The sequence below is a fragment of the Carassius auratus genome, chromosome 22 (genome assembly GCF_003368295.1).
Source record: "Carassius auratus strain Wakin chromosome 22, ASM336829v1, whole genome shotgun sequence".
Lineage (NCBI taxonomy): Eukaryota > Metazoa > Chordata > Actinopteri > Cypriniformes > Cyprinidae > Carassius > Carassius auratus.
The window spans coordinates 12439741-12462915 of NC_039264.1; the positions used below are offsets into that span (position 1 = coordinate 12439741).

The window sequence follows — 23175 nt, forward strand, 5'->3', positions numbered from 1 at the left end:
CACAACAAAGTGCTATCTCTTGTGTTTGTTTACCTGACACCATTCATAACTGAAAACAGAAAACAGTTTGCGTTTTGGCTGTATATTTACATCTAAGCTTATAGTTTTATGGGTCTGAAAATGCCAACTTTTGAGAATGGGGTTTTCAAAATGCAAAGTATTTGCCCCTTTTTTTTCTTTTTTTTTAAAGTAGTTTCATTATTTTCTGTGTAAACTACGAAAACATGAATTTTCGAAAATTGTGAAAATTAATTTTCGAAAATTGTAACCGTCAACTACTGGCCTGACATTAATATTACAGCATTTTAAAAGCTGTAATACACTACAAGCCTTTTAATATCTGAACAGGTTTTTAAAACACACAGGATATTCCACGCTTTAGTCGTTTTCAGTAATTTAGGTGAGTGCCGACTGTTGACAGCATTGTCATTTGTACACAAAACTTTATGAAAAAAGCATTATTTTTGGTAAAGCAAGTTTTAAAACAAATAACCTTTGATAAAGTCATATATAAGCTGTTATAAAAGATACTTTCATTGCTCTACCCTTGCCCAGACCAGCAAAATTAAGTATAGACGTACAAGAAATGAAATGGACATTGCACTAAAACTTTTTATTTCAATCAAACCAAATAAAACAGTGGAAGTTCATACAAGTGTCTACTTTTTGTCCAGCAAATGACTCTCTCGCTCTCTCAAAAAAGTGCTTTATGCTTAGACAAACACGTATAAGCAGAATAACCCTAGACACTGGAGCATGAAATGATTAGAAACCACAGACCTTAGCAGAACTAGTGTTTTAATATAAACCCGTTCCTCTTCGCCAGTGAGACAGGATGTTCAATAACACATGTGGACTGGAAAGCTCATTTAGTGTCGTACATATATCAAACCAATACATGTCAATTACATATATTCAAATCCCATATATACAGATTCCATATTTATTACAAATTAAACCTTTGCAATGAAAAATAAAAGACCAGATGGTTGAACAGAGTAAAAAAAAAAACTAGATCAGACACAGTTAGAGAAACTCACAGAGGCTCTTCCTTTAAATCAGGACATATTCCTCCCATAATGAATGAGCGACGGGACTAAACCTGAATCAGGTCAGGAGGAACACAACACCTCTCTTGAGCGCTGAACAATGCTCGTGCTCCGAGGTCAGATTTCACTGCTAAATATGTGTCAAAAGGATATTTAATACCTGAGAGAAAGAGCCAGGTGGATTCTGCTCGCTCCCACTGGGGATGACAATCACTCATTACACAATCCAGATCTGATTTACATCTCACGAATCAGGTTGTTGTGGTTCTTGTTTTGCCGATGTTAATTGTGACTTTTATCTTGGAATTTTGACTTTATCTTGGAATTCTAAATGTAGCATGATACATTTTATCTGGAAATTCCGACGTTTCTCACAATTCTGAATCTGCAACTTGCAATTCTGACTATTTTTCTCATAATTGGCAAATATAAACTAAGATTAGTGAGATTTTTCTTTTTTTGCAAACTCTGGACGTTTAGGCTACATCTTAAATTTCCAAATTATTTTCCCCCTGCCATGGATAAATAAGATTTTTTTTTTCTTGTTGTAATTCTGAAGTTACATCTGACAATACTGTTGTTGTGTTTTTCTTTCTTTTTTTTTTATCCTGCAATTCTGATCAATTCAACAATGCAATTCTGTCTTTTTTCTCATAATTGTGAGATATAATCTAAGATTTGTTTGAAAAAAAAGTTGCAAAAGCTGCATATAAACATCTTACAGTTCAGGGTTGTTTTTAATAATGTAATTATGCATTTTTATCTTACATTTCTGATTTTGTATTCTCAGAACTGGAAGAATTGGATTGCAATTACCCTTTTTTTATTCATTTATTCAATCCCTGGTGGAAACCAGCTTCCATATTTTGGTCTGTACAGTAAGACTTAGGAAGAGACTTTAGTGCACAAGTAAGTTAGATTTATGAATCTTTCTGTTGTTTTTGAAGTTTGACGCCAACCATTTCCATTCACTTTCATTTTACGGAAAAAGAGCTGTTAGTGAAATGTGTTTTTTGTGGTCCACATGATAATGAAAAAGTAACGAGTTTTCATTTCTGGACGAACTATTCCTTGTAGAAAAAGAAGCATGCATGATTTATATGAGTGTGTGAAGCCAAAAGCGTTTATGATTGAAATCACATGAACCAAAGCCTGCAAACGGAGTGAGATCTGAGTCCGAACATGCATGCGGTTTCACTGCTCTGTGCTTTTGTACAGCTCCACTGTGCTTGAGCTCAGAGGCCTGCTGTTTCTCAACGTCCTCGCCGCTCCAGAACCCTGTGAAGAAACCAATGACTCCGTCAACCTCCTTTAAATCCAATCAGATGAGACCCTGAGCTCACACAGCAGCTCACCTGGAAAGAGTCGTCCTCATCTCCGTTAGTGTTCAGGTAGCCGAGGGACGCGGCTCTCTTCATGCTGTGTGGGATGAACACACTCGTTTACAAGAGAGAACATCACTCGACTGGGTTCAGAGGTCATCAGTCTGTGCCTGCGTGACTCACTTTGTGTTGCGAGGCTCTGGTGGCATGGTTCCTTGGATCTTCTTCACCAGCATCTCGCTGCTCCTGCGCAGGACCTCCCTGAGCTTCCCGAAAGAGCCGCTTCTCCTGAGAGACCCGTCCTGAACGCAAACACAGGCCCCAATTCAAACTGACTGTTGCTTGGTGTTTTTCAGCTTATGCACAAGCAGTTTTAGAGCAAAACATACATGCATATATTTAAGAAAAATGGTATGTTTATCCTCCTGGGACCCGAGAGTTTGCCTGGTGTGCATTTTATAATTGTTCTCGCTATTTGGGATATGTAGGACCTAATAAGTACAATACCTCAAAAGTGTTTTTTATTAAATAGATTTATATAAATATACTCATGTAAATACAAGTAAATCAAAATACACATGTGTTTGTATTTACATATACAGTACGTAATAAATATACACATTACCAACGCATATTTTATGTCAACAAAAAACGTTTATTTTGGATGCAATTAATAGTGATTAATCGTTTGACAGCACCGATGAAAAGTAATGCAATTAAGTTACATAACAGACTATTGGTATTTAAAAGTACATTGAATACTACTATTGTGTTGTTATTGAGGGGATCACGAAACGGTGATGTAACTTATGGGTCACGATCTTGGACCTGACACAAAGGAGAATTCATACTTCTGTAAATCAGTCAATCTGGCGTGATTATAGGCCAGCAGGGTTACTAAGAGTCTAATAATCTCTAATAATCAGCCTAGGCGATATAATAGCTCTCATATTAGCAATGATATCCACTGTACGGTGGTAAACGTGTTCAAATACCTCGTGCTGGACAGGATCTGGAGCATTGCAGACTGTCTCTGAGCCCAGCAGATGGCAGGACGTGTTTGTATTCGCAGAAACACCACGTCATGCTCTCAGGTTATGCAACTGCTAAAGCATTACTGTTTTACTGTCGAGCTATACACTGCTGTTTCGGAGTTGTTCAGCTATGCAAACAGACTGTACTAAAATGCTAAATCCAACATCATGATAAAATCGAGGCGTATAACAGCCCTTATGCCCTTGAGAGCTGTGGTTTTCCTCTAATGCATGCTCTGGGCTGTCCTGGTGAAGAAACCGGAGGCCAACACAAGCTGTGCGACCAATGCCAGTCACAGAAACTAGGTCACAACTAAACATGCACTCATGATTCCCATTCAAGCACACAGACAGAGGCCAGGCCACCGACTCCAAGCCTTTATTGGGTTAGATGTCAGATCAGCTTAATGGAGACATACATCAGCGTGCAGAAAGAGCCAGATATATATATACACATCCCATGAATCTGCAGTCAGTGGAATACAGTGACAGTAATTCATCAATCGTCAGTAGTCAACACCTACTGTAATACACTCAAAGATGAAGGGTTCAGCTTCAGTTTCTGAAGAAGCTCACTGTTGACAGACTGAGCAGAATCTGGCTGAACTTTTGACCTTTCTTAAAGTCTAAAGCCAATGAAGAATGAGTTTAGTCTACTCGACACATACCCTGCCATACACGTCAACTAAAACTGAACATCACTATGAGCGGGAAAATAATAGACTTAGTTCAAGTGTTTTAAAAGTTTTATAAAATAAAGATAACTAAACTGTGCTATAACAAGGAGTTATGTAACAGGGTCCAAAGGTTTGAGACCATAAAATGTGAAAACGAAGATATAAATGTACAACTAAGAAAATACATGAAGGAAAATGAAGAAGAAGTCTTTAAATTCTGCACTACTTTTAAATCACTAGCATGAAATTGTGATTTTTAAGTCATTTTCTCGCCCTTGTGTTGTTTTTAAAACCGTAGACATTTCTTTGTTTGGGAAATTTATGTAGGTTTTCCAATTTAACCTTTCAATTGTTGTGACTTGGGAAATAAATGCAATTGGTACAGAATGGCAAATGATCAGCAGACTCCATTGTATTTCCATATACACTTTCCCGTTTGCTAGATTAAACATTAATTTAAGAGAGAGTTGGTCAGAACAATGTGCACCTGTGTGTTTATTAACAGAGATATCTGCTAAATAACAGGAATTAAATATAGTTAACACAACAGTATATTGAATTATTATTATGATTTGTTCTGTAGTTACACCAGTCAAACGTTTAGGGTCAGTACAATTATTTCATTCATTTATCGTAATTAATATTTTGATTGAGAAAGAATACACTGATCAAAGCAACAAAGTAAAATATTATATTTTAAATAAAACGCTGTTCTTTGAAGACTGTATTCTTCGAGGGAACCTGAAAATTATATCATGATTCCCACAAATATTTGGTTTTTAACATTGATAATAATCAGAAATGTTTAGTGAGCAGCGAATCGTCATATTAGTACAGAGCCTAACAGTTTAGAAAATCAAGGAAACTAATTAGTAAATCATGCACATAATTTAGCTTGCAACTTTTTCCTGCATGCCATAAATTATGTGTATGATTTACTAATTAATTCCCTTGATTTGCTGAATTGTGAGACTTTTAAATCATGAGAACATCAAGGGATTTAATTAGAATATCGTGCACATTTTTTATTTATTGTTTCTTATTATTAAGAGTGATTTCTGAAGATCATGTGACACTGAAGACTGCAGTAATGATGCTGAAAATACAGCTTCGAACACAGGAATAAATTACAGTTTAAGAGATAGTAACATTATATATTATATTGTAATAATATTTCACTGTTTTTACTGTATTTTTGATCAAATACATGCAGCCTTGGAAAGAATAAGTGACTTCTTTCTTTTCAAAAACATAAAACAATCATACAGACCCAAACATTTGAAAAGAGTTTCCCATTTACCATAACATATCATTTTTATCACATTACTGAAACGATGTTGGGGATTTTCTCAACATTATGGAGCAGAGATGTGCCTAACTAATTTCTTTTCATTCGTCCTGTTCATGGGTTTCACACGTGTGTCTCACTGAGGTTGTATATTACAGATTATAAACCAGTGTAACACAGTTAACAACGCAGACACGAAAACAGACATCGCAGAGAACAACAGAGGAGCAACACATCAGTCCGTGTTTGGAAGAATCAGAGAAAGAGAGAGCAAGAAGACACAGGAAATGTAAGACGATATCCCATCAGCCTTTGGGAGAGTGAAAGCTGTGCTGGGCTTCTCTCCACACACACTCCACCCAGAAGAGAGCAATCCATTTACATCAGATCAGACGTAAGAGCAGACAGAGGAAGATGAAGAGAGCTTAGGCCTAATGCAGAGACAGAGAGAGAGACAGAGACAGAGACAGAGAGAGAGAGAGAGAAAGCACATAAAGACACTGTTAGAGTTTGTTTTGTTAGTATATATTAATGTATTAAGCTCCATTGATGACCAATAGAAGTACTCAATTAAACACACTTTAGATATGACAGGCAAGTCACACTGGTTTCTACAAAAACTGGTTTCTCACTTTGTTTATCATCATAGTTCATGCTAGGCACATTTCTACATTATAAGTTAAAAAAATATATATGGACTTATAACTTGTGGGATACGACTCTATTGCTCTCGTCTTGATTTTGCTCTCGCTTGTGTTTTATAATCACAGACGTTTAATTATACAGTCTAGAGGACGATGATTAAAAATAGCTCTGCAGTGATTGTTAATCATAGCAGTAGTAATGTAATGATAGTGCCCGTGATGAGTGATGTCACACAGGATGTGACATCAGCAGGGGACCGCGGTCACTCTGGCACACTCAAGAGACTGCAATGCAGCACTGACCACCATCTCATGTTTTAAAGCAACGTCAATGCCACGGCCAGATAACACAACGTCATTCTTGTGTTAATCGTTTTGTTCTGCAACTCAAGCGTCACTCTGTGTGTTTAATTGAGATAGTTTAAAATTATGAATATTTAATAATTAGTTTTAATTAAATAATATATACAGAACATATGAGGAAACATGCATTGATGTATGGAGCTCCATATATGACAAAAACAAGATATTGTGGCCAAATATCACCTCCACCCCCGAAGCGAGTGAATGCATTAATGCAATGTGGCCACAAGTAAATTCTTAACCTCTTAAATTCTTGACTTGGGACTCCTTATTTTTTGAATATTGTACAACAAGGAACATGAATTAATAAAGAAAATTTCATGCAAATGGACAATGTATGCTTAATGCAAGTATGGTGTAATGCTGTCAGCTATTTGGCCATTTTCCTAACTTACACTGCTTTGCTAACTTTTGCCACACGCCACTCTTCAAAACAAAGATGTGTTAGACAACCCAAAATTGACAGGTATACAGACTATTTTTAATTGACGAATAAGTGATATCTGTCAGATAGCGAGGACATTTTATGAGTATTATAAAAAAAAACACTTACTACGCAGACACTAACGGTGATGGTAAATAAATGAGGTGGAGGGTAAAATTATATTTCATTGATTTTGCATTCTGTTGCATAATGTTGGAGGAGTGTGACACTTTTGCGAAAGAAGGCAAATGTTTTGCGAGAGAATGCGTGACATTTGACATTTGCAAGAGATTGCAAAGTTTCAGAGGGAGCGCAACACATTTGGGAAAGAACGCAAATGTTTTGACAGAGAATGCAAAGTTTCTAAGGGAGCCTGACACCTTTGTGAAAAAAATCACATGTTTTGTGAGAGAATGCAAAGTTTCTCAGGGAGAGCGACAATTTTGCAAAAGAACACAAATGTTTTGCGTGAAAATGCATGACACATTTGCGTAAAAACGCGAATGTTTTGCAAGAGATTGCAAAGTTTCAGAGGGAGCGCAACACATTTGCGAAAGAACCCAATTGTTTTGCGAGAGAATGCAAAGTTTCTCAGGGAGAGCGACAATTTGCAAAAGAACACAAATGTTTTGCGTGAAAATGCATGACACATTTGCGTAAAAACGCGAATGTTTTGCAAGAGATTGCAAAGGTTCAGAGGGAGCGCAACATATTTGTGAAAGAACGCAAATGTTTTGAGGGAGATTGCAGATTTCTACGGGAGCCTGACACTTTTGCGAAAGAACGCAAATGTTTTGCGAGCGAATGCAAAGTTTCTCAGGGAATGCAATTTATTATATGAGCTAGAACACAAATGTTTTGCGAGCGAATGCAAAGCTTCTCAGTGAGTGCCACACTTTTGCAAAAGAATGCAATACTTTTGGAACAGAATGGTTCGCAAGAAAAAAACACGTTATGTGAAAAATGCAAAGTAGGGGAACTAAACAGTATTTGTGAGAAATTGCTCATTTTTACGAGACATGCAAAAGTTTCTCAGGGGAATGCAGTAATCTTGCATCTTGCAATACAAAGAATACAGAGTTCCTCTGAGAAATGTAATGCTTTTGCGAGAGCATGCAGAAGCATTAGAGTATAATTTGTCCTCCCATCTTCCATGTTTTCATCACCATGTCCCCTTAGGGGCCTCATACACTTAAAGCAGCTTAACATGACAAAGATATTAGTAACTCACCCCATTCCACTCCACACTGCCCTCTTCTCCAACGTCACTGCTGCAGTCGTACTTTACGCTGGAGATCGATGCAGTGCTCCTGCGCCTCTCTCCATCTCTCTGAGGATCCACTGCCGCTCCCTGACACACACACACACACACGTTATAAAGACATCATGTGTCCCAGCATACACTGCTTTGATTCTCACAGATGTTGCACCTGTCTTCGGGACCTCATGGCACACTCCTCGAGGGTCTCAGCCGCCTCTATTTTCCCCTGCTTACGGTACAGAGCGCCCAGGTTCTTCAGCGTGGTGTTCACCGTGGGGCTGTGTATAAAAAAACACAGTCTCATTTAATGCCCAACACACTTAATATTCAAACTAGAAGTGCATTTTCTGAAGAAAGTAGCAGCACTTGCAAAAAAGAAACTATTTCAAAGCATATCTTGTGGCGTTACATTTAAAACAGTGCATTTTAACACTTATTTTTAGCGCCCTTAACTTAAACTTTCTGGCACATTCCTTTAAGCTGAAGTTTCAGCTGGACTAACTGCAGACAGCAGGTTTAGCTCTGGGGCAGGTAATTTTGGGTAATTGTAGCTGCTTTTTCTCACCTGTTGACCTTGCAGGCCTTGTACCAGCCGCCGTAATCCCCATGATGATTCCCATCTGCCAACTTTCCCTGAGAGAAAAGAAGGAGGGAAACACACAGAGACAGACAGTGAAGTCTCAGAATCTTCTCAGCTGTCAATCATCCAGTCAGGGAAACAAACTCTTCAAAACATTTACAGTACAGCTTGAGGAAAGGCATGGGGAATTCATTTGTCCTTTACGAAGTCTATGTGTCTGACGAAACACAGCCAAAGAACAAGATACAGAGGCAGAAATATTTTTGCTGAGGCATTTATTTCGAGCCAGGACTGAAAAAACACAAAACACTGGCAGACTAAGGATAACCAACCATGAGTTTCAACACTCTGAATATGACAGGAACCCTAATCAGAGCAGCAAAACAGATCGTTCTCTAGTGTCCTCCTCCAGCTAAACCCCAGTGAGGATCTGTGGGAGGACTGCAGCGCAATCCTAATTCACAGTTGTTGGGATTCGTTTCCTCTGGATCTTGTTACTGTTTGTGAAAAGCTAGAATTGTTTTCAGTTCAGGCTCTGTGCAACAAAAGGTGAATATACTGAGAGCGGGTGGTGACTTTATGGATCCACTATATCAGCTTTCCACATGAGCATTTCAGCATTTCACCCCAAAACACCCCCCCCCCACACACACACACCCACGCATGCACACACATACACACACACACACACCCACGCATGCACTCACACACACACACCCACGCATGCACACACATACACACACACACACACCCACGCATGCACTCACACACACACACTCACCCACGCATGAACTCACACACACAGCCATGCATGCACTCACACAAATACACCCACACACCCACACATGCACACACATACACCCACGCATGCACACACAGCCCCACCCACGCATGCACACACATACACACACACTCACACACACACACACACACCCATGCATGCACTCACACACACACACACACCCATGCATGCACTCACACACACACACACACAAACACACACACACACACACATACACACACACACACCCACGCATGCACTCACACACACACGCACATCCACACGCATGCACCCACACACACACACAAACACACACACACACACACACACACACACGCACACCCACACTCACACACACACACGCATGTGCTGGCAGAAACCTACTTTGCTCTCTTGTCTTTCCTCAGCGTGCATCCAGATGGGTTTATTCTCAGCTGCAGACACAGAGAAACAGTTCCACTACTGTAATCAGCCATTACAAAAACACATGATAAAAACGGCAAAATACCATAGTAACTACTGTAAAATCATATTTATTATTATTATAATGTATCTATAAATGTAGCCAGAGAATTGCTAAGCTGTTTCTAAGGCACTCTGAACAGTGGTTCGATGATATTTCAGTTTCTAGATATGACTGGGTTCCTCCTACAACTTTAGGTTTAGGTTACAAAGGAGTTTCATAGCTAGGTTTTATACTTGTTAAAATCATTATGTATGGAAGCTTGTTTGCACAACTGAATAAAAATAAAAAAGTTACTATAAAAGTACTTTTTTTATCTTACAATTCAGACTTTTCCCCCAATTATGTGATATAATCATGAAATTTTGAAGACATAAAATCAGAATTGCAAGATATAAACTCAAAATTGTAAGAAAATTGGAAGTTTTTATTCCCATTGAAATTGGACTCACAGTTGCAACTTTTTATCCCACACTTTAGACTTTTTTCACAATTGTGTGACATAAACTCACATTTCGGACTTTTTTCTGTAAATTGCACGACATAAATTCGTAATCGCAAGTGCTGAAGTCAGAATTGCAAGATATAAACTCACAATTGTAAGAAAATGGCCAGCCTTTTACATTAGAATTGGACCTTATTACTTAAAATCTCACAGTTCTGAGAAAATGAGTCATAACGGCAAGAAAAATGGCAGAATCGTGAGATATAAACAAACAATTTTGTACGAAAAAAAAGTCTGAATTGCAAGAAAAAAGTTTTGCGATAACTAAGTGTGTATATATCATACAATTCTTACTTTATAACTTGTAATTGTGTTTATATCATGCAATTCTGAGGAAAATAGTCAGAATTGAAAGATAAAAATTACACAATTATGCACTTGTCGCAATTACCCTTTTTTTTATAAGTGGAGGAGATGGCCTTTCACACGTATGGGATCGAACAATAACTACATTGTTGAAGCTTTGTCATTTACCAATAGTGCACCAGGTGAACATGTCAAGAGCACAAAATTAATTTGGCATGGACGTATGAAACAGAAAATATAGAAAAACGAAGAAATCAATCAAGTTGATTTATTGAAATCAAGTGTGAAATCAACATTAAAATGATTCACAAAATCATATAGACAACACACAAATCAACACAATATAAAAATGACACAAAAAAGGATGAGATCTTTAAAATAAAAGAAAGTCAAAAATGACGTAACAGAGAACGTTTCCTGAAAGTTGTACAACTTCCAAGTAAAAGAAAGGGAAATCACAGATACAAACCATCTGTTCAGATGTTCGTACACTAAAGTGCTTTGCACTTCTGCTTTCGCATTTATTTTGGAGACATTCACATTGAATAGTTTGCCTGGCACAGGCTAGCAGTTCACTAATATAGCGTCCATATTTAAAAGTCGATTCATAAAACATATACATATATGGCAAGAACATGTAATATTTAGTCCCAAAACCTTCCGAGTGTGAATTAATCCTATATTGTCTGCTATTAAAAAGGTGTTTAATCAGATGTGTTTGCTCCTGGATTTCTGTGAATGGTGGTAAACCAGAGGTGAGGTTTTGCAGATATCAAGAGTCACGGGTCGGCTGGTGAAGTCATCAATGCGTATCATTCAGCAATGACAACAGTTCAGTTTCATAGCATCGCCAAGACAAGAAAAGAAAGCCCTTTTGTGAGAAGCATGCAGGCTGGCGGCTAACGAAGAGCCATAATCAAGCAATGATCGTACCATCTATAGATCCAAACTCTTTCTCGTGGGCGCGCGTCAGGATCTCTTTATACAGGATCTCAGCTTCCTTGTACTTGCCCTGTTTCAGATAGCATGAGGCCTGCAGGAAAAATAACAAAGAAGCACATTTACGATGATGGGATATCCTTAAAAAAGGAACGTGTATGATTATTTCTAGTACAATATGTGACTCCGGACCACAAAACCTGTCATAAGAGTCAATTTTGTGAAATAATCAAGCTTTCCATTAATGCATGGGTTGTTATGATAGGACGATATTTGACTGAGATGCAACTATTTGAAAATCTGGAAATCTGAGGATGCAAAAAAATCTAAATATTAAGAAAATCACCTTTAAGGTTGTCCAAATGAAGTTCTTAGCAATGCATATTACTGATCAAAAATTAGGTTTGGATTTATTTACGGTAGGAAGTGTACAAAATATCTTCATGGAACATGATCTTTACTTCATTTCCTAATGAATTTTGGCATGAAAGAAAAATGGATAATTCTGCCTCATAAAATGTATTTTTGGTTATTGCTGCAAATATTCCTGTGCTATTTATGTGTGCTCCAGGGTCACAAATGTTTTAAAATAGCCCTCTTAACAATGAACGAGTCTGTTGTTGTTTTTTTGAGTGCTGATTCTATTCACCAGGTTGTTTTTGGTCTTGGCCACATTGGGGTCGTCGGGTCCCAGTTTTTTCTCGTAGATGTCTAGAGCCCTGCAGTAATAATACTCCACCTCGTCATACTTGGCCTGATTCTGACAGAGCAGAGCCAGATTATTGAGCTGCTTGGCCACGTCTGGGTGCTCCCGCCCCAACACCTGAGCAATGAAACACACAGAAACATCTTTACAATATGGCTGACTGGACCCAAATCTGATTTGAATCAGTTGACACGACACAAACAGTACCTTCTCTCTGATCTCCAAGGCTCTCTTGCACAGTGGTTCTGCTTCCTTGTATCTTCCTCTCTTTCCGTACAGCACCGCCAGGTTGTTGAGGGTGGCTGCCACCTGGATTAGTAATGAAACACTGATTATTACAGGGTGCAGTTTGGATCCAGACACTGTTCATGGACCATTTGTCTTAAATACAACAAAAGCGTTCTCAGAAATCCACAGGCTCCAATCTGATTGGCTGGCTTTAAGTGCCATTGTTCCTATAGGTCTATATTGAAGTTTGGAAGACATTTAAAACTTTTAGTAGCAAACATATTGGACAGGAACCCAAGCACGACTCTGTTTTTAGTCTAATATGTCTTCTGTTGTACTTACAGCTGGGTGGTCATTGCCCAGGGTCTTTTCTCTGATTGACAGGGCGTCATTAAGGAGATGAGCAGCTTCCTTGTATTTATTCTGGTCCCTAAACCAAACAAAATTACTTTATTTCTTCAGTGGAACACAAAAGAAGAAATTTAGAAAACTGTACTGGTTTTTTTTGTCAATGCAATTACAAATAATGGAAACTGGAGCATCGAAAGTGAAGCTAATACACTATTAAAGTGGCACAATAGAACTCCAAATGATAAATAGATGCTTTCTGAGGTAATAAGTCATTATGTGTTTAATACTTTGAAATATAGCCAGGTTGACAGTGCTTTTTTATGATGCTAGAAAGCTACAGTGCCTGTTTACTGTTTTTTGTTGTTGTCTTTTTTGAGTTTGATGCAACTATGAACATTCAGGTTTGTAATGACATGGGAGTGGAGTAATTAAAGACATGCACCTACACATGAGCAAGCACACGCACCTGTAGACCAGAGCCAGGATGTTGAGCATGGTGGCCACATCGGGGTGGTCATGTCCAGAGGTTTTCTCCAGGTCCTCCAGAGCCTGTTTGCAGAGAGGCACGGCCACCTCGTAGCGTCCCTGAGCGGCGTACTGGATCACCAGGTTATGGAGGGTCCTGAGGCGCGCTGGGATCTCGTACCCTCCCTGCTGAGCGGCAGCAAGCGCGGCACTGTTGTGCCGGTGTGAGACTGAAGAGGGCGACAGAGAGTAACACTGCTGATATCATCAAAAATATGAACTGTATGCTTCCTCCAGCTCAATTACATTCTTGTGGTTAGCCTCTAATCCACAGTTTGGTAATGCAAAGCCACTTTGACTATTGGGTAGTACAGCAACATGGCATCCACACGCATCAATGCAGACTTTGCAAAAGCACTGAAAGGACATGCAAAAGTAATGAGAGATGGCCAAATTCAGCTCAAATGTGCCATAGAGTGTCAGTAGTGTTAAACAAGCATTAACAACAAGCATTATGGCCTGTTCACACCAAGAACAACTATAACGATTATTATATTAACGACCATAGCTTTCTTTTTATTATAAGCAGACACTGCCTTTAAGCAATCTGGTGCTTTTAATGCTTAAATGCTAAAATTGTCTATTGCAAAGCAAATGCACTGCACCAAACATTTTTTACATTTTAAACACAATATATATTTTACAAAATAAATTGGACTCTGAAAATCAAAGCCACATGTCTTAACAAGTTGAGTTCTGAATTTGAAGTTGATATCACAAAAATGGAAGATCCTGGGAGATTTTGTTTAGGCTTTGACGCTTTCTCCTGTCACAAATTATTACATATCTGTCACATTTCACTTTTATTACAAAACTGTTGCCAAATATGGAACCTTGAGTATCAGACCTTTCCACCAATAAGTTTTTTCTTTAGATTAGAAAAATATGGTAAAGCAGCATCCAATTTGAATACAGTTTTCACAGAATGACGTTTTGAGTGCGTTGAAGCTTTTGAAATATACCTAATTTAATATGCAATAAATAAAATATATATGAAAAGGAAAAAGGCAATCGATGTAGAGCTGCCAAGTGTCCTACTAAAAGGTAACAGATTAAAGTTACGTTCAACCAAATTAGAAATCCAGTTAAAAATCGTTCATCAGCTGAAAAACATAAAGGGCCCTATCTTGCACCCAGCGCAATTGACTTTGTACACCGACGCATGTGTCATTCCTATTTTGCACCTGCGCAAAGCGCGCTTTTCCCTCCACAGAAGCACGTCGCTAAACTAGTGAATGAACTTGCGCTCCCTGGGCGGTTCAGCGCAAAAAAGGAGGCGTGTTCCGGCGCAAACAATCCCTGGTGCTATTTTGCTGTACCATTAAACAATTGCGCCACTGACCAGAAAAAAACTAGTCTAAAGTCAGTGGCGCGTTGCGCGTTGTTCATTATGCTATTTTAAGGGCGCATGCTTGACCATAATGTTAAGCGTGCACAACGCGCATACACTTTGCTCATGTAATCTACACAGATGCAACAGTTATTTTTGCAAATCATAAATTGTTACACTTAAAAAAAATATTAACACATGAGATGACGGAAATCATTGTGGTGTGCCACGAAGATGTGAAAAAATAGGCATAAATCTAGCTTACAAATTATTCAGGCTAATTGTAGTAATTAAGGATCAGACCTGTTTGAGGTCATATATGTATTTATGGACATCTGACAAATTGGTTTGTCCGTCAAGAACCAGGAAAAAAAAAATCGATGAAACAATTGTGGCTATTTCCTCCCACGCCTGTTTAACCGACGCTATTTTGGGTGGGTTTCTCCCATCGCCATACAACACAACTTCTCTGTCTTTCACTGCTCTTACAAGAACATCAGTCTCCTCGGCTGTGAACCGCTCCTGGCGTGCGTCTGGTAAATACGCCATAATAATAGCAATCCATAATGGAACTTGCGCACCTGCTTTTAAAGGGAATGTTGGATGACGCTCTGATTGGTTTATTTCACGTTACGCCCAAACCACACCTATGAATAATGAAGCTACTTCAGAACAACCCATTTTAGATTTGCGCCGGGCGCAAGAGCCATTTATCCCGCCGGGAAAATAGCAACAGCGCCGAGACCCGCCCACAAACTTACTTGCGCTTCGCGCTTTGACACTTGCGTTTCAGATCGTTAAAATAGGGCCCAAAATAAAAATGATTCTGAAAGTGAAAAGCTGTAATGTGGATTTGTTAGGGTGATTGCTGTATCATGTTTGCACTTCTTTACCCTGGTCGTCTTCATCATTGGGAAACAAATCGTCCAGGCCATCTCTGGGAGTCTCACTATTTTTCTCTTCCTAAACCAAAATCAAAGAATTATTAGTATTATTTTTTAAATATTCAATTTAGTACGACTGCTGTTTATATACAGTATACTCTGTTACTATTAGTCTTATATATTATATTCATTCCTAGAGTCAGCTGCATCTGTCCATGCATGACTGTCTTTAGAGCTTTTAATGACCTCATTAATTCAGAAAATAACAGCATGAAACAGCCTTTCATGAAATATAAATGACAAGCTAGAGGCAACTATCATTTTAACAGATAGAGTGTCTTCAAATGCATCCAATGCAGAAAGAGAAAAATAAAAAACATTGGACTGAAGTAAAGGAGATGACCTTCTGTTCGCCAAGGAATATCATTTACTAATTCATCACACATTAACATTGAAGATCTTCTTTGTAACATCTCCATCCAGCAAAACAGAGTCATCCATTCAAACTGACAATAAATCAATGCTTCACTTACAGGAAGAAAGACACGACTCATTTCCCAAGAAAAGACAGGATGTTGCTGCAGAGGAGATTTAACCCATAGTTGTCTTTTTATTCATTTATAAGTCCACTTAAAATGTTCATTCTTGGGTTCTTGAACCAAAAACATTGTAATTTAGTTTTCTAATTTAGTAAATTACTTATAAATGTATTAAAATGAAATCAAAATCAAAGCGATTCAAGGGATACACCAGATTTATTTTAGTTATCTAAAATGAAAACCATAGGCTTTAAATAAAATAAAGTATTACTACAGAAAACTAAACTGCAATTTTAATTATTAAAACCTATATAGATATATTGTAAAAGAAAACAAAAATAATAAAAACACAACACAATTACTAAAACTAAACTGAATAAAAAACTGAAAATTATAGATAGATAGATTTGGCCGTAATTCTATTATTTTTATTTTGTAATTGTAGTTTAAATTTTAGAAATTGTGTTGTGCTTTTGTTTTTTATACATACTTGTCATTTGCCATATACATATATAGTTTTATTTAGTTTAAGTAATTTAATTGTAATACTTTCCGATTAAACTGGCTTAATATCAGTTAGTTGCAAGGGGAACATTTCTTATTTTGGCTTTATATTTAATATTTGATCTAATATTTATACAGTATTTTATTTTTTACCTTATTTCAGCTTTATTAGTGAGATTTGTTTTGATAGTTTTAGGTTTAGTGAACAATAACAACACACAATGACACTGGAGGTAGAACTAGAACCAAGAACTTTCTTTCTGCTTCATAAACTTTTCCTATATTATTTCCTACAGTATTTACAAAAAAATAAAAATAGATATCAGAAAAAAATGCAACATGATGTAATTGGTTTTTTTTTCTTGTGCCAGTATAATGGTCCACCCCATAGACACTGACCTCTGGAGAGACGCCATCATCATATTTCTTGAGCTGGTTCATGAACTCCAGATGTTTCTTCTCCTCCTCCAGCTGTGCCACGCTCTGTTCGCTCTTCTGCAGCTTCTGCTGGGTGTTGGCTAGCTCATCTCTCAGCCACTGGTTCTCCTGACAGAGCCGTCGCACCTGAGCACGCATCTTCTGCTTCTCGGACTCCACTGCGTTCAGGTGGTTGGACAGGGCCATCATCACCTGACATGTAATATTTTTACATCATTGACTAGTTCAGCAATGGATGCTGACTTTCTCCACCATATCCATTCACCCAACCCCATACTATCATCATCCCTCACCTGTGCTTCCCCCAGGCCCAGCTCAATCATCTCCACAGACTTGCGCAGCAGACTGGACTTCTCATGAACCAAACTGGCCTCCTCATCTTTCTTTAAGCACTGGATGGTCTCCACCAGACTCTGCAGGATGGAGTTGTGCTCGCTCTTGAGAGCTTCCAGACCCTGGATCACCAGTTTAGTGCTGGAGATGATATCCTCCTGCGTCGGCTTCTCTCGTCTCTCTTCATGTGGATAAACCATGGTGGACATGCTCTGTGAAGGAAAAGGTGAAGGATTGAGGTTTTGGACTGACATATTAATTATTTCAATAATATCTCATTGAACTTCATTATTAGTGAACTTAAAATCACAATTTATTTGTAAATATGCTAGAAGAATTGGCAACAAATGTGCCTAAACTTAACATATTAACATATTATTATATTACATATAAAAACTGTAATTTCCAATGTATACAAAAAGTAAAGGATATCATAAGTCAGATTGTACAGCATCATGAAAAATGAATATTCAGTTATAGAGGTGCTAAAGATGACACTTCTTTAACAATGTTATTCAATTATAAATGTTTTTAGAGCAAGCATTTGTTACGTAATGTGGTTAAACTCTCTTGAAGAGGAATAGTAAGAAAATATAAAACTGTTCAGGAAACAATTTAGGAGGAAAACACAAATCTACAAATGAGAATGGAATTTTCAAATTTTAACTGATCTTAAAACTATGAGAGACCACACACCTGAAGACAGCTTCAAACGATTTTTAGTCTTATAATTCTCTAAACGCACACACACTAGACAAATTGACCAAACCACGAGACCACACACACTTGTTGACTGTAGGAATGATTTCACAGTGACATGAGATCTTACAGAGACTCGCAAGATCAAATCTGACTAGAGTAAAATGGAGAAATCTGACAAATGGAGAACAATCAAAGTTGTCAGCAGTCTCTCCCAGCACGCATTATGTTTCACAGTGAAAAACAAAGCATAAAAAAGAATAAGGGTGATGTCTTCTGCTTTTGTAGCATGTTCGTAGCAGATATGAAAACACACAACATCAGGTAAATGACACTTGCCCGCTCTCATTGGCTATCAAGGGTATACATGTTAAAGTGGATCCCCCTCCCAGAAGGTGCGTCCTTCTGCCATAAAATACTCCAGCTGAGAAGGGAGAGTGTTGGAGCAAAACTAAACCAAGTCCAATTAATAAGTCCATGAGGGACAGAAGGATTGGAGGAGCCATGGAGAAGCCAGGAGCAGAAGTAGCTAGATGTTGACCAAGAGGTCAGTCAAGACGAGGCCCTGGGCAGAATCAAAGATGGGAGGAGCCATAGTGCCAACAACTTGATGGAAGGAATCTAAGAGACAAATGACAGAGGCCTACAGTGGAACTGATGGCTCATGAGAGACCCAGAAGACCACAGTGGAAAGAGTAAAAGAATAAGCCCAATTAAGCCAGAGGGAAGAAAGGACAAGGCAATGCCAGGGGAGAGAAATCCTGTGGTGGAGGAAGGTCAACGATTGACCAAGGCAGAGCTGAAGGAAACTAGATAAACTAGCAGAGTTGGGATGATAGGGCACAGTGAATATGAGGGCGGGGGAATATTATGGAGCCAAAGTGGAGCAATTGGGTCAGAGGGATGCGGTGGAGTCTGGGGCTCAGTGGTTGGAGGTGGAGACAGGAAATCCTCACGCCAGGCGGAGCTGGAGACTGAAAGGCCAGGGACAAATCAGAGCAGAGAACCAGTGGAGACTCAGCAACACAGGAGAACAGAAGCTGGGCGGATCCAGTGGAGTCGCAGGAGATCCTAGACTGGGTGTAACCAATGGAAAGATTCAGAGCTGGATTTAGGGCTGGGCGGAACCACTGGAGACTCAAGAGATTCAGAGCTGGGCGGTACCAGCGGAGACTTAAAAGATTCAGGGCTGGGTGGAACCAGTGGAGTCGCAGGAGATCCTAGACTGGGTGGAAACAGCAGATACTCTGGAGATTCAGGGATGTGTGGAACCAGAGGCGACTCAAGAGATTCAGGGCTGGGTGAAACCAGCAGAGACTCAAGAGATTCAGGGCTGGGTGGAACCAGCGGAGACACAGGAGAACTTGGGGTAGGTGGAACCAGCAGAGACTCAAGAGATTCAGGGCTGGGCGGTACCAGCGGAGACTTAAAAGATTCAGGGCTGGGTGGAACCAGTGGAGTCGCAGGAGATCCTAGACTGGGTGGAAACAGCAGATACTCTGGAGATTCAAGGATGTGTGGAACCAGAGGCGACTCAAGAGATTCAGGGCTGGGTGGAACCAGCGGAGACACAGGAGATCCTGGGGTAGGTGGAACCAGCAGAGACTCAAGAGATTCAGGGCTGGGCGGTACCAGCGGAGACTTAGTAGATTCAGGGCTGGGTGGAACCAGTGGAGTCACAGGAGATCCTAGACTGGGTGGAACCAGCAGGTACTCTGGAGATTCAGGGCTGGGTGGAACCAGTGGAGTCGCAGGAGATCCTAGACTGGGTGGAACCAGCAGATATTCTTGAGATTCAGGGCTGGGTGGAACCAGTGGAGTCGCAGGAGATCCTAGATTAGGTGGAAACAGCAGATACTCTGGAGATTCAGGGATGTGTGGAACCAGAGGCGACTCAAGAGATTCAGGGCTGGGTGAAACCAGCAGAGACTCAAGAGATTCAGGGCTGGGCGGTACCAGCGGAGACTTAAAAGATTCAGGGCTGGGTGGAACCAGTGGAGTCGCAGGAGATCCTAGACTGGGTGGAAACAGCAGATACTCTGGAGATTCAGGGATGTGTGGAACCAGAGGCGACTCAAGAGATTCAGGGCTGGGTGAAACCAGCAGAGACTCAAGAGATTCAGGGCTGGGCGGTACCAGCGGAGACTTAAAAGATTCAGGGCTGGGTGGAACCAGTGGAGTCGCAGGAGATCCTAGACTGGGTGGAAACAGCAGATACTCTGGAGATTCAGGGATGTGTGGAACCAGAGGCGACTCAAGAGATTCAGGGCTGGGTGAAACCAGCAGAGACTCAAGAGATTCAGGGCTGGGTGGAACCAGCGGAGACACAGGAGATCCTGGGGTAGGTGGAACCAGCAGAGACTCAAGAGATTCAGGGCTGGGCGGTACCAGCGGAGACTTAGTAGATTCAGGGCTGGGTGGAACCAGTGGAGTTGCAGGAGATCCTAGACTGGGTGGAACCAGCAGATACTCTGGAGATTCAGGGCTGGGTGGAACCAGTGGAGTTGCAGGAGATCCTAGACTGGGTGGAACCAGCAGATACTCTTGAGATTCAGGGCTGGGTGGAACCAGTGGAGTTGCAGGAGATCCTAGATTGGGTGGAACCAGCAGATACTCTGGAGATTCAGGGATGTGTGGAACCAGAGGCGACTCAAGAGATTCAGGGCTGGGTGGAACCAGTGGAGACTCAAGAGATTCAGGGCTGGGCAGTACCAGCGGAGACTTATAGTGTACTCACACTGCCAGTTTGAACCGTGCCCGAGTGCATTTGACCACCAAAGCGCGGTTCGTTTGACTAGTGTGAGTGCTCCGAATCGTGCCCGGCTGCGGCTCGATTAGCCGGCCCTGGCCCGCTTGGAAGAGGTGGGCCAGGGCACGGTTCAGTTGGACTCGGGTGCGGTTCGCATGCAGTGTGAGCGCTAACCGTGCCGGAGCACCGAAAAGGACGCTTTGCATCAAGGTTTTGCAACGCTCCAAAACCAACATGGCAGGAAAAGGGTCGCTTTGGTCTACGGCAGAGGTGCAAAACGCATAAAAACTGCAAAGTCCTTGCTGCACTTCAGCTGGTACCTTGCAAACATCCTCATACGAGCAGCACGATTACGTGAAAATTTTCGCGCCACTAAGGCGACACATCTGTTTAACAACAGGCTGCGGACCAAACAACACAAAATTATCCACAAAGAAAACAGAGCGATGCACTCCATTGTGTTCAGAGAGCGCCGCTCTTCCTGTTTATCTCGAAACCGTCGCACCATAATGGCGTAAGCGTGCTCCGGCACGAATGCTGAAACCCTATATGTGAGGGCAGGCCAGAGGGGGAGTGGGGAGGGGGGACAATCGTACTCGGGCCCGGTTCATGGCAACCGTGCCTAGTGTGAGTACACCCTTAGAAGATTCAGGGCTGGGTGGAACCAGTGGAGTCGCAGGAGATCCTAGACTGAGTGGAACCAGCAGATACTCTGGAGATTCAGGGATGTGTGGAACCAGTGGAGACACAGGAGATCCTGGGGTAGGTGGAACCAGCAGATACTCTGGAGATTCAGGGCTGGGTGGAACCAGTGGAGTCGCAGGAGATCCTAGATTGGGTGGAACCAGCAGATACTCTGGAGATTCAGGGATCTGTGGAACCAGAGGTGACTCAAGAGATTCAGGGCTGGTGGAACCAGTGGAGACTTAGAAGATTCAGGGCTGGGCGGAACCACTGGAGACTCAAGAGATTCAGGGCTGGGCGGTACCAGCGGAGACTTAGAAGATTCAGGGCTGGGTGGAACCAGTGGAGTCACAGGAAATCCTAGACTGGGTGGAACCAGCAGATACTCTGGAGATTCAGGGCTGGGTGGAACCAGTGGAGTCGCAGGAGATCCTAGACTGGGTGGAACCAGCAGATACTCTGGAGATTCAGGGCTGGGTGGAACCAGTGGAGTCGCAGGAGATCCTAGATTGGGTGGAACCAGCAGATACTCTGGAGATTCAGGGATCTGTGGAACCAGAGGTGACTCAAGAGAATCAGGGCTGGTGGAACCAGTGGAGACTTAGAAGATTCAGGGCTGGGCGGAACCACTGGAGACTCAAGAGATTCAGGGCTGGGCGGTACCAGCGGAGACTTAGAAGATTCAGGGCTGGGTGGAACCAGTGGAGTCACAGGAAATCCTAGACTGGGTGGAACCAGCAGATACTCTGGAGATTCAGGGCTGGGTGGAACCAGTGGAGTCGCAGGAGATCCTAGACTGGGTGGAACCAGCAGATACTCTGGAGATTCAGGGCTGGGTGGAACCAGTGGAGTCGCAGGAGATCCTAGATTGGGTGGAACCAGCAGAGACTCAAAAGAGATTCAGGGCTGGGCGGTACCAGCGGAGACTTAGAAGATTCAGGGCTGGGTGGAACCAGTGGAGTCACAGGAGATCCTAGACTGGGTGGAACCAGCAGATACTCTGGAGATTCAGGGCTGGGTGGAACCAGTGGAGTCGCAGGAGATCCTAGACTGGGTGGAACCAGCAGATACTCTGGAGATTCAGGGCTGAGTGGAACCAGTGGAGTCGCAGGAGATCCTAGACTGGGTGGAACCAGCAGATGCTCTGGAGATTCAGGGATGTGTGGAACCAGAGGTGACTCAAGAGATTCAGGGCTGGGTGGAACCAGTGGAGACACAGGAGATCCTGGGGTGGGTGGAACCAGCAGAGACTCAAGAGATTCAGGGCTGGGCGGTACCAGCGGAGACTTGGAAGATTCAGGGCTGGGTGGAACCAGTGGAGTCGCAGGAGATCCTAGACTGGGTGGAACCAGCAGAGACTCAAGAGATTCAGGGCTGGGTGGAACCAGCGGAGACTCAAGAGATTAGGGCTGGGTGTGATGGACAGATTTGTTACTCTTTCTGGTTCTGTCATTGTGGCAGGATCAATCTTTGTGTCTGCAGTGAGCTTTGGCATCAGCTCCATGAGACTTTGGGAAGGCAGCAGGCTGGGACTTGGAGTGGAGCTTGTGAAATCCTCTTCCGTGAGGA

The 23175-nt window shown here is 41.2% G+C and overlaps 1 protein-coding gene across 2 annotated transcripts in view; it reads right to left on the reverse strand.

Moving 5' to 3' along the window:
- Positions 1-781: 781 nt before the first annotated feature.
- LOC113039736 (kinesin light chain 1-like) overlaps positions 782-23175 on the reverse strand; it is a 28597-nt gene continuing 6203 nt past the window's right edge. The window contains exons 2-16 of one of the 2 annotated variants that reach the window (XM_026197786.1): positions 17435-17686; positions 17103-17333; positions 15670-15739; positions 13388-13616; positions 12913-13000; positions 12550-12651; positions 12286-12459; positions 11631-11730; positions 9808-9857; positions 8628-8695; positions 8232-8340; positions 8033-8152; positions 2555-2673; positions 2405-2468; positions 782-2327 (exon numbers count right to left, since the gene is read on the reverse strand). In XM_026197786.1, the coding sequence (XP_026053571.1) occupies positions 2244-2327; positions 2405-2468; positions 2555-2673; positions 8033-8152; positions 8232-8340; positions 8628-8695; positions 9808-9857; positions 11631-11730; positions 12286-12459; positions 12550-12651; positions 12913-13000; positions 13388-13616; positions 15670-15739; positions 17103-17333; positions 17435-17683 (1857 nt within the window). In that variant the 5' untranslated portion in view covers positions 17684-17686 and the 3' untranslated portion in view covers positions 782-2243. Of the gene's footprint in view, positions 2328-2404; positions 2469-2554; positions 2674-5478; positions 5802-8032; positions 8153-8231; positions 8341-8627; positions 8696-9807; positions 9858-11630; positions 11731-12285; positions 12460-12549; positions 12652-12912; positions 13001-13387; positions 13617-15669; positions 15740-17102; positions 17334-17434; positions 17687-23175 lie in introns of those variants that run through there. The other variant, XM_026197788.1, reaches the window with a different exon arrangement.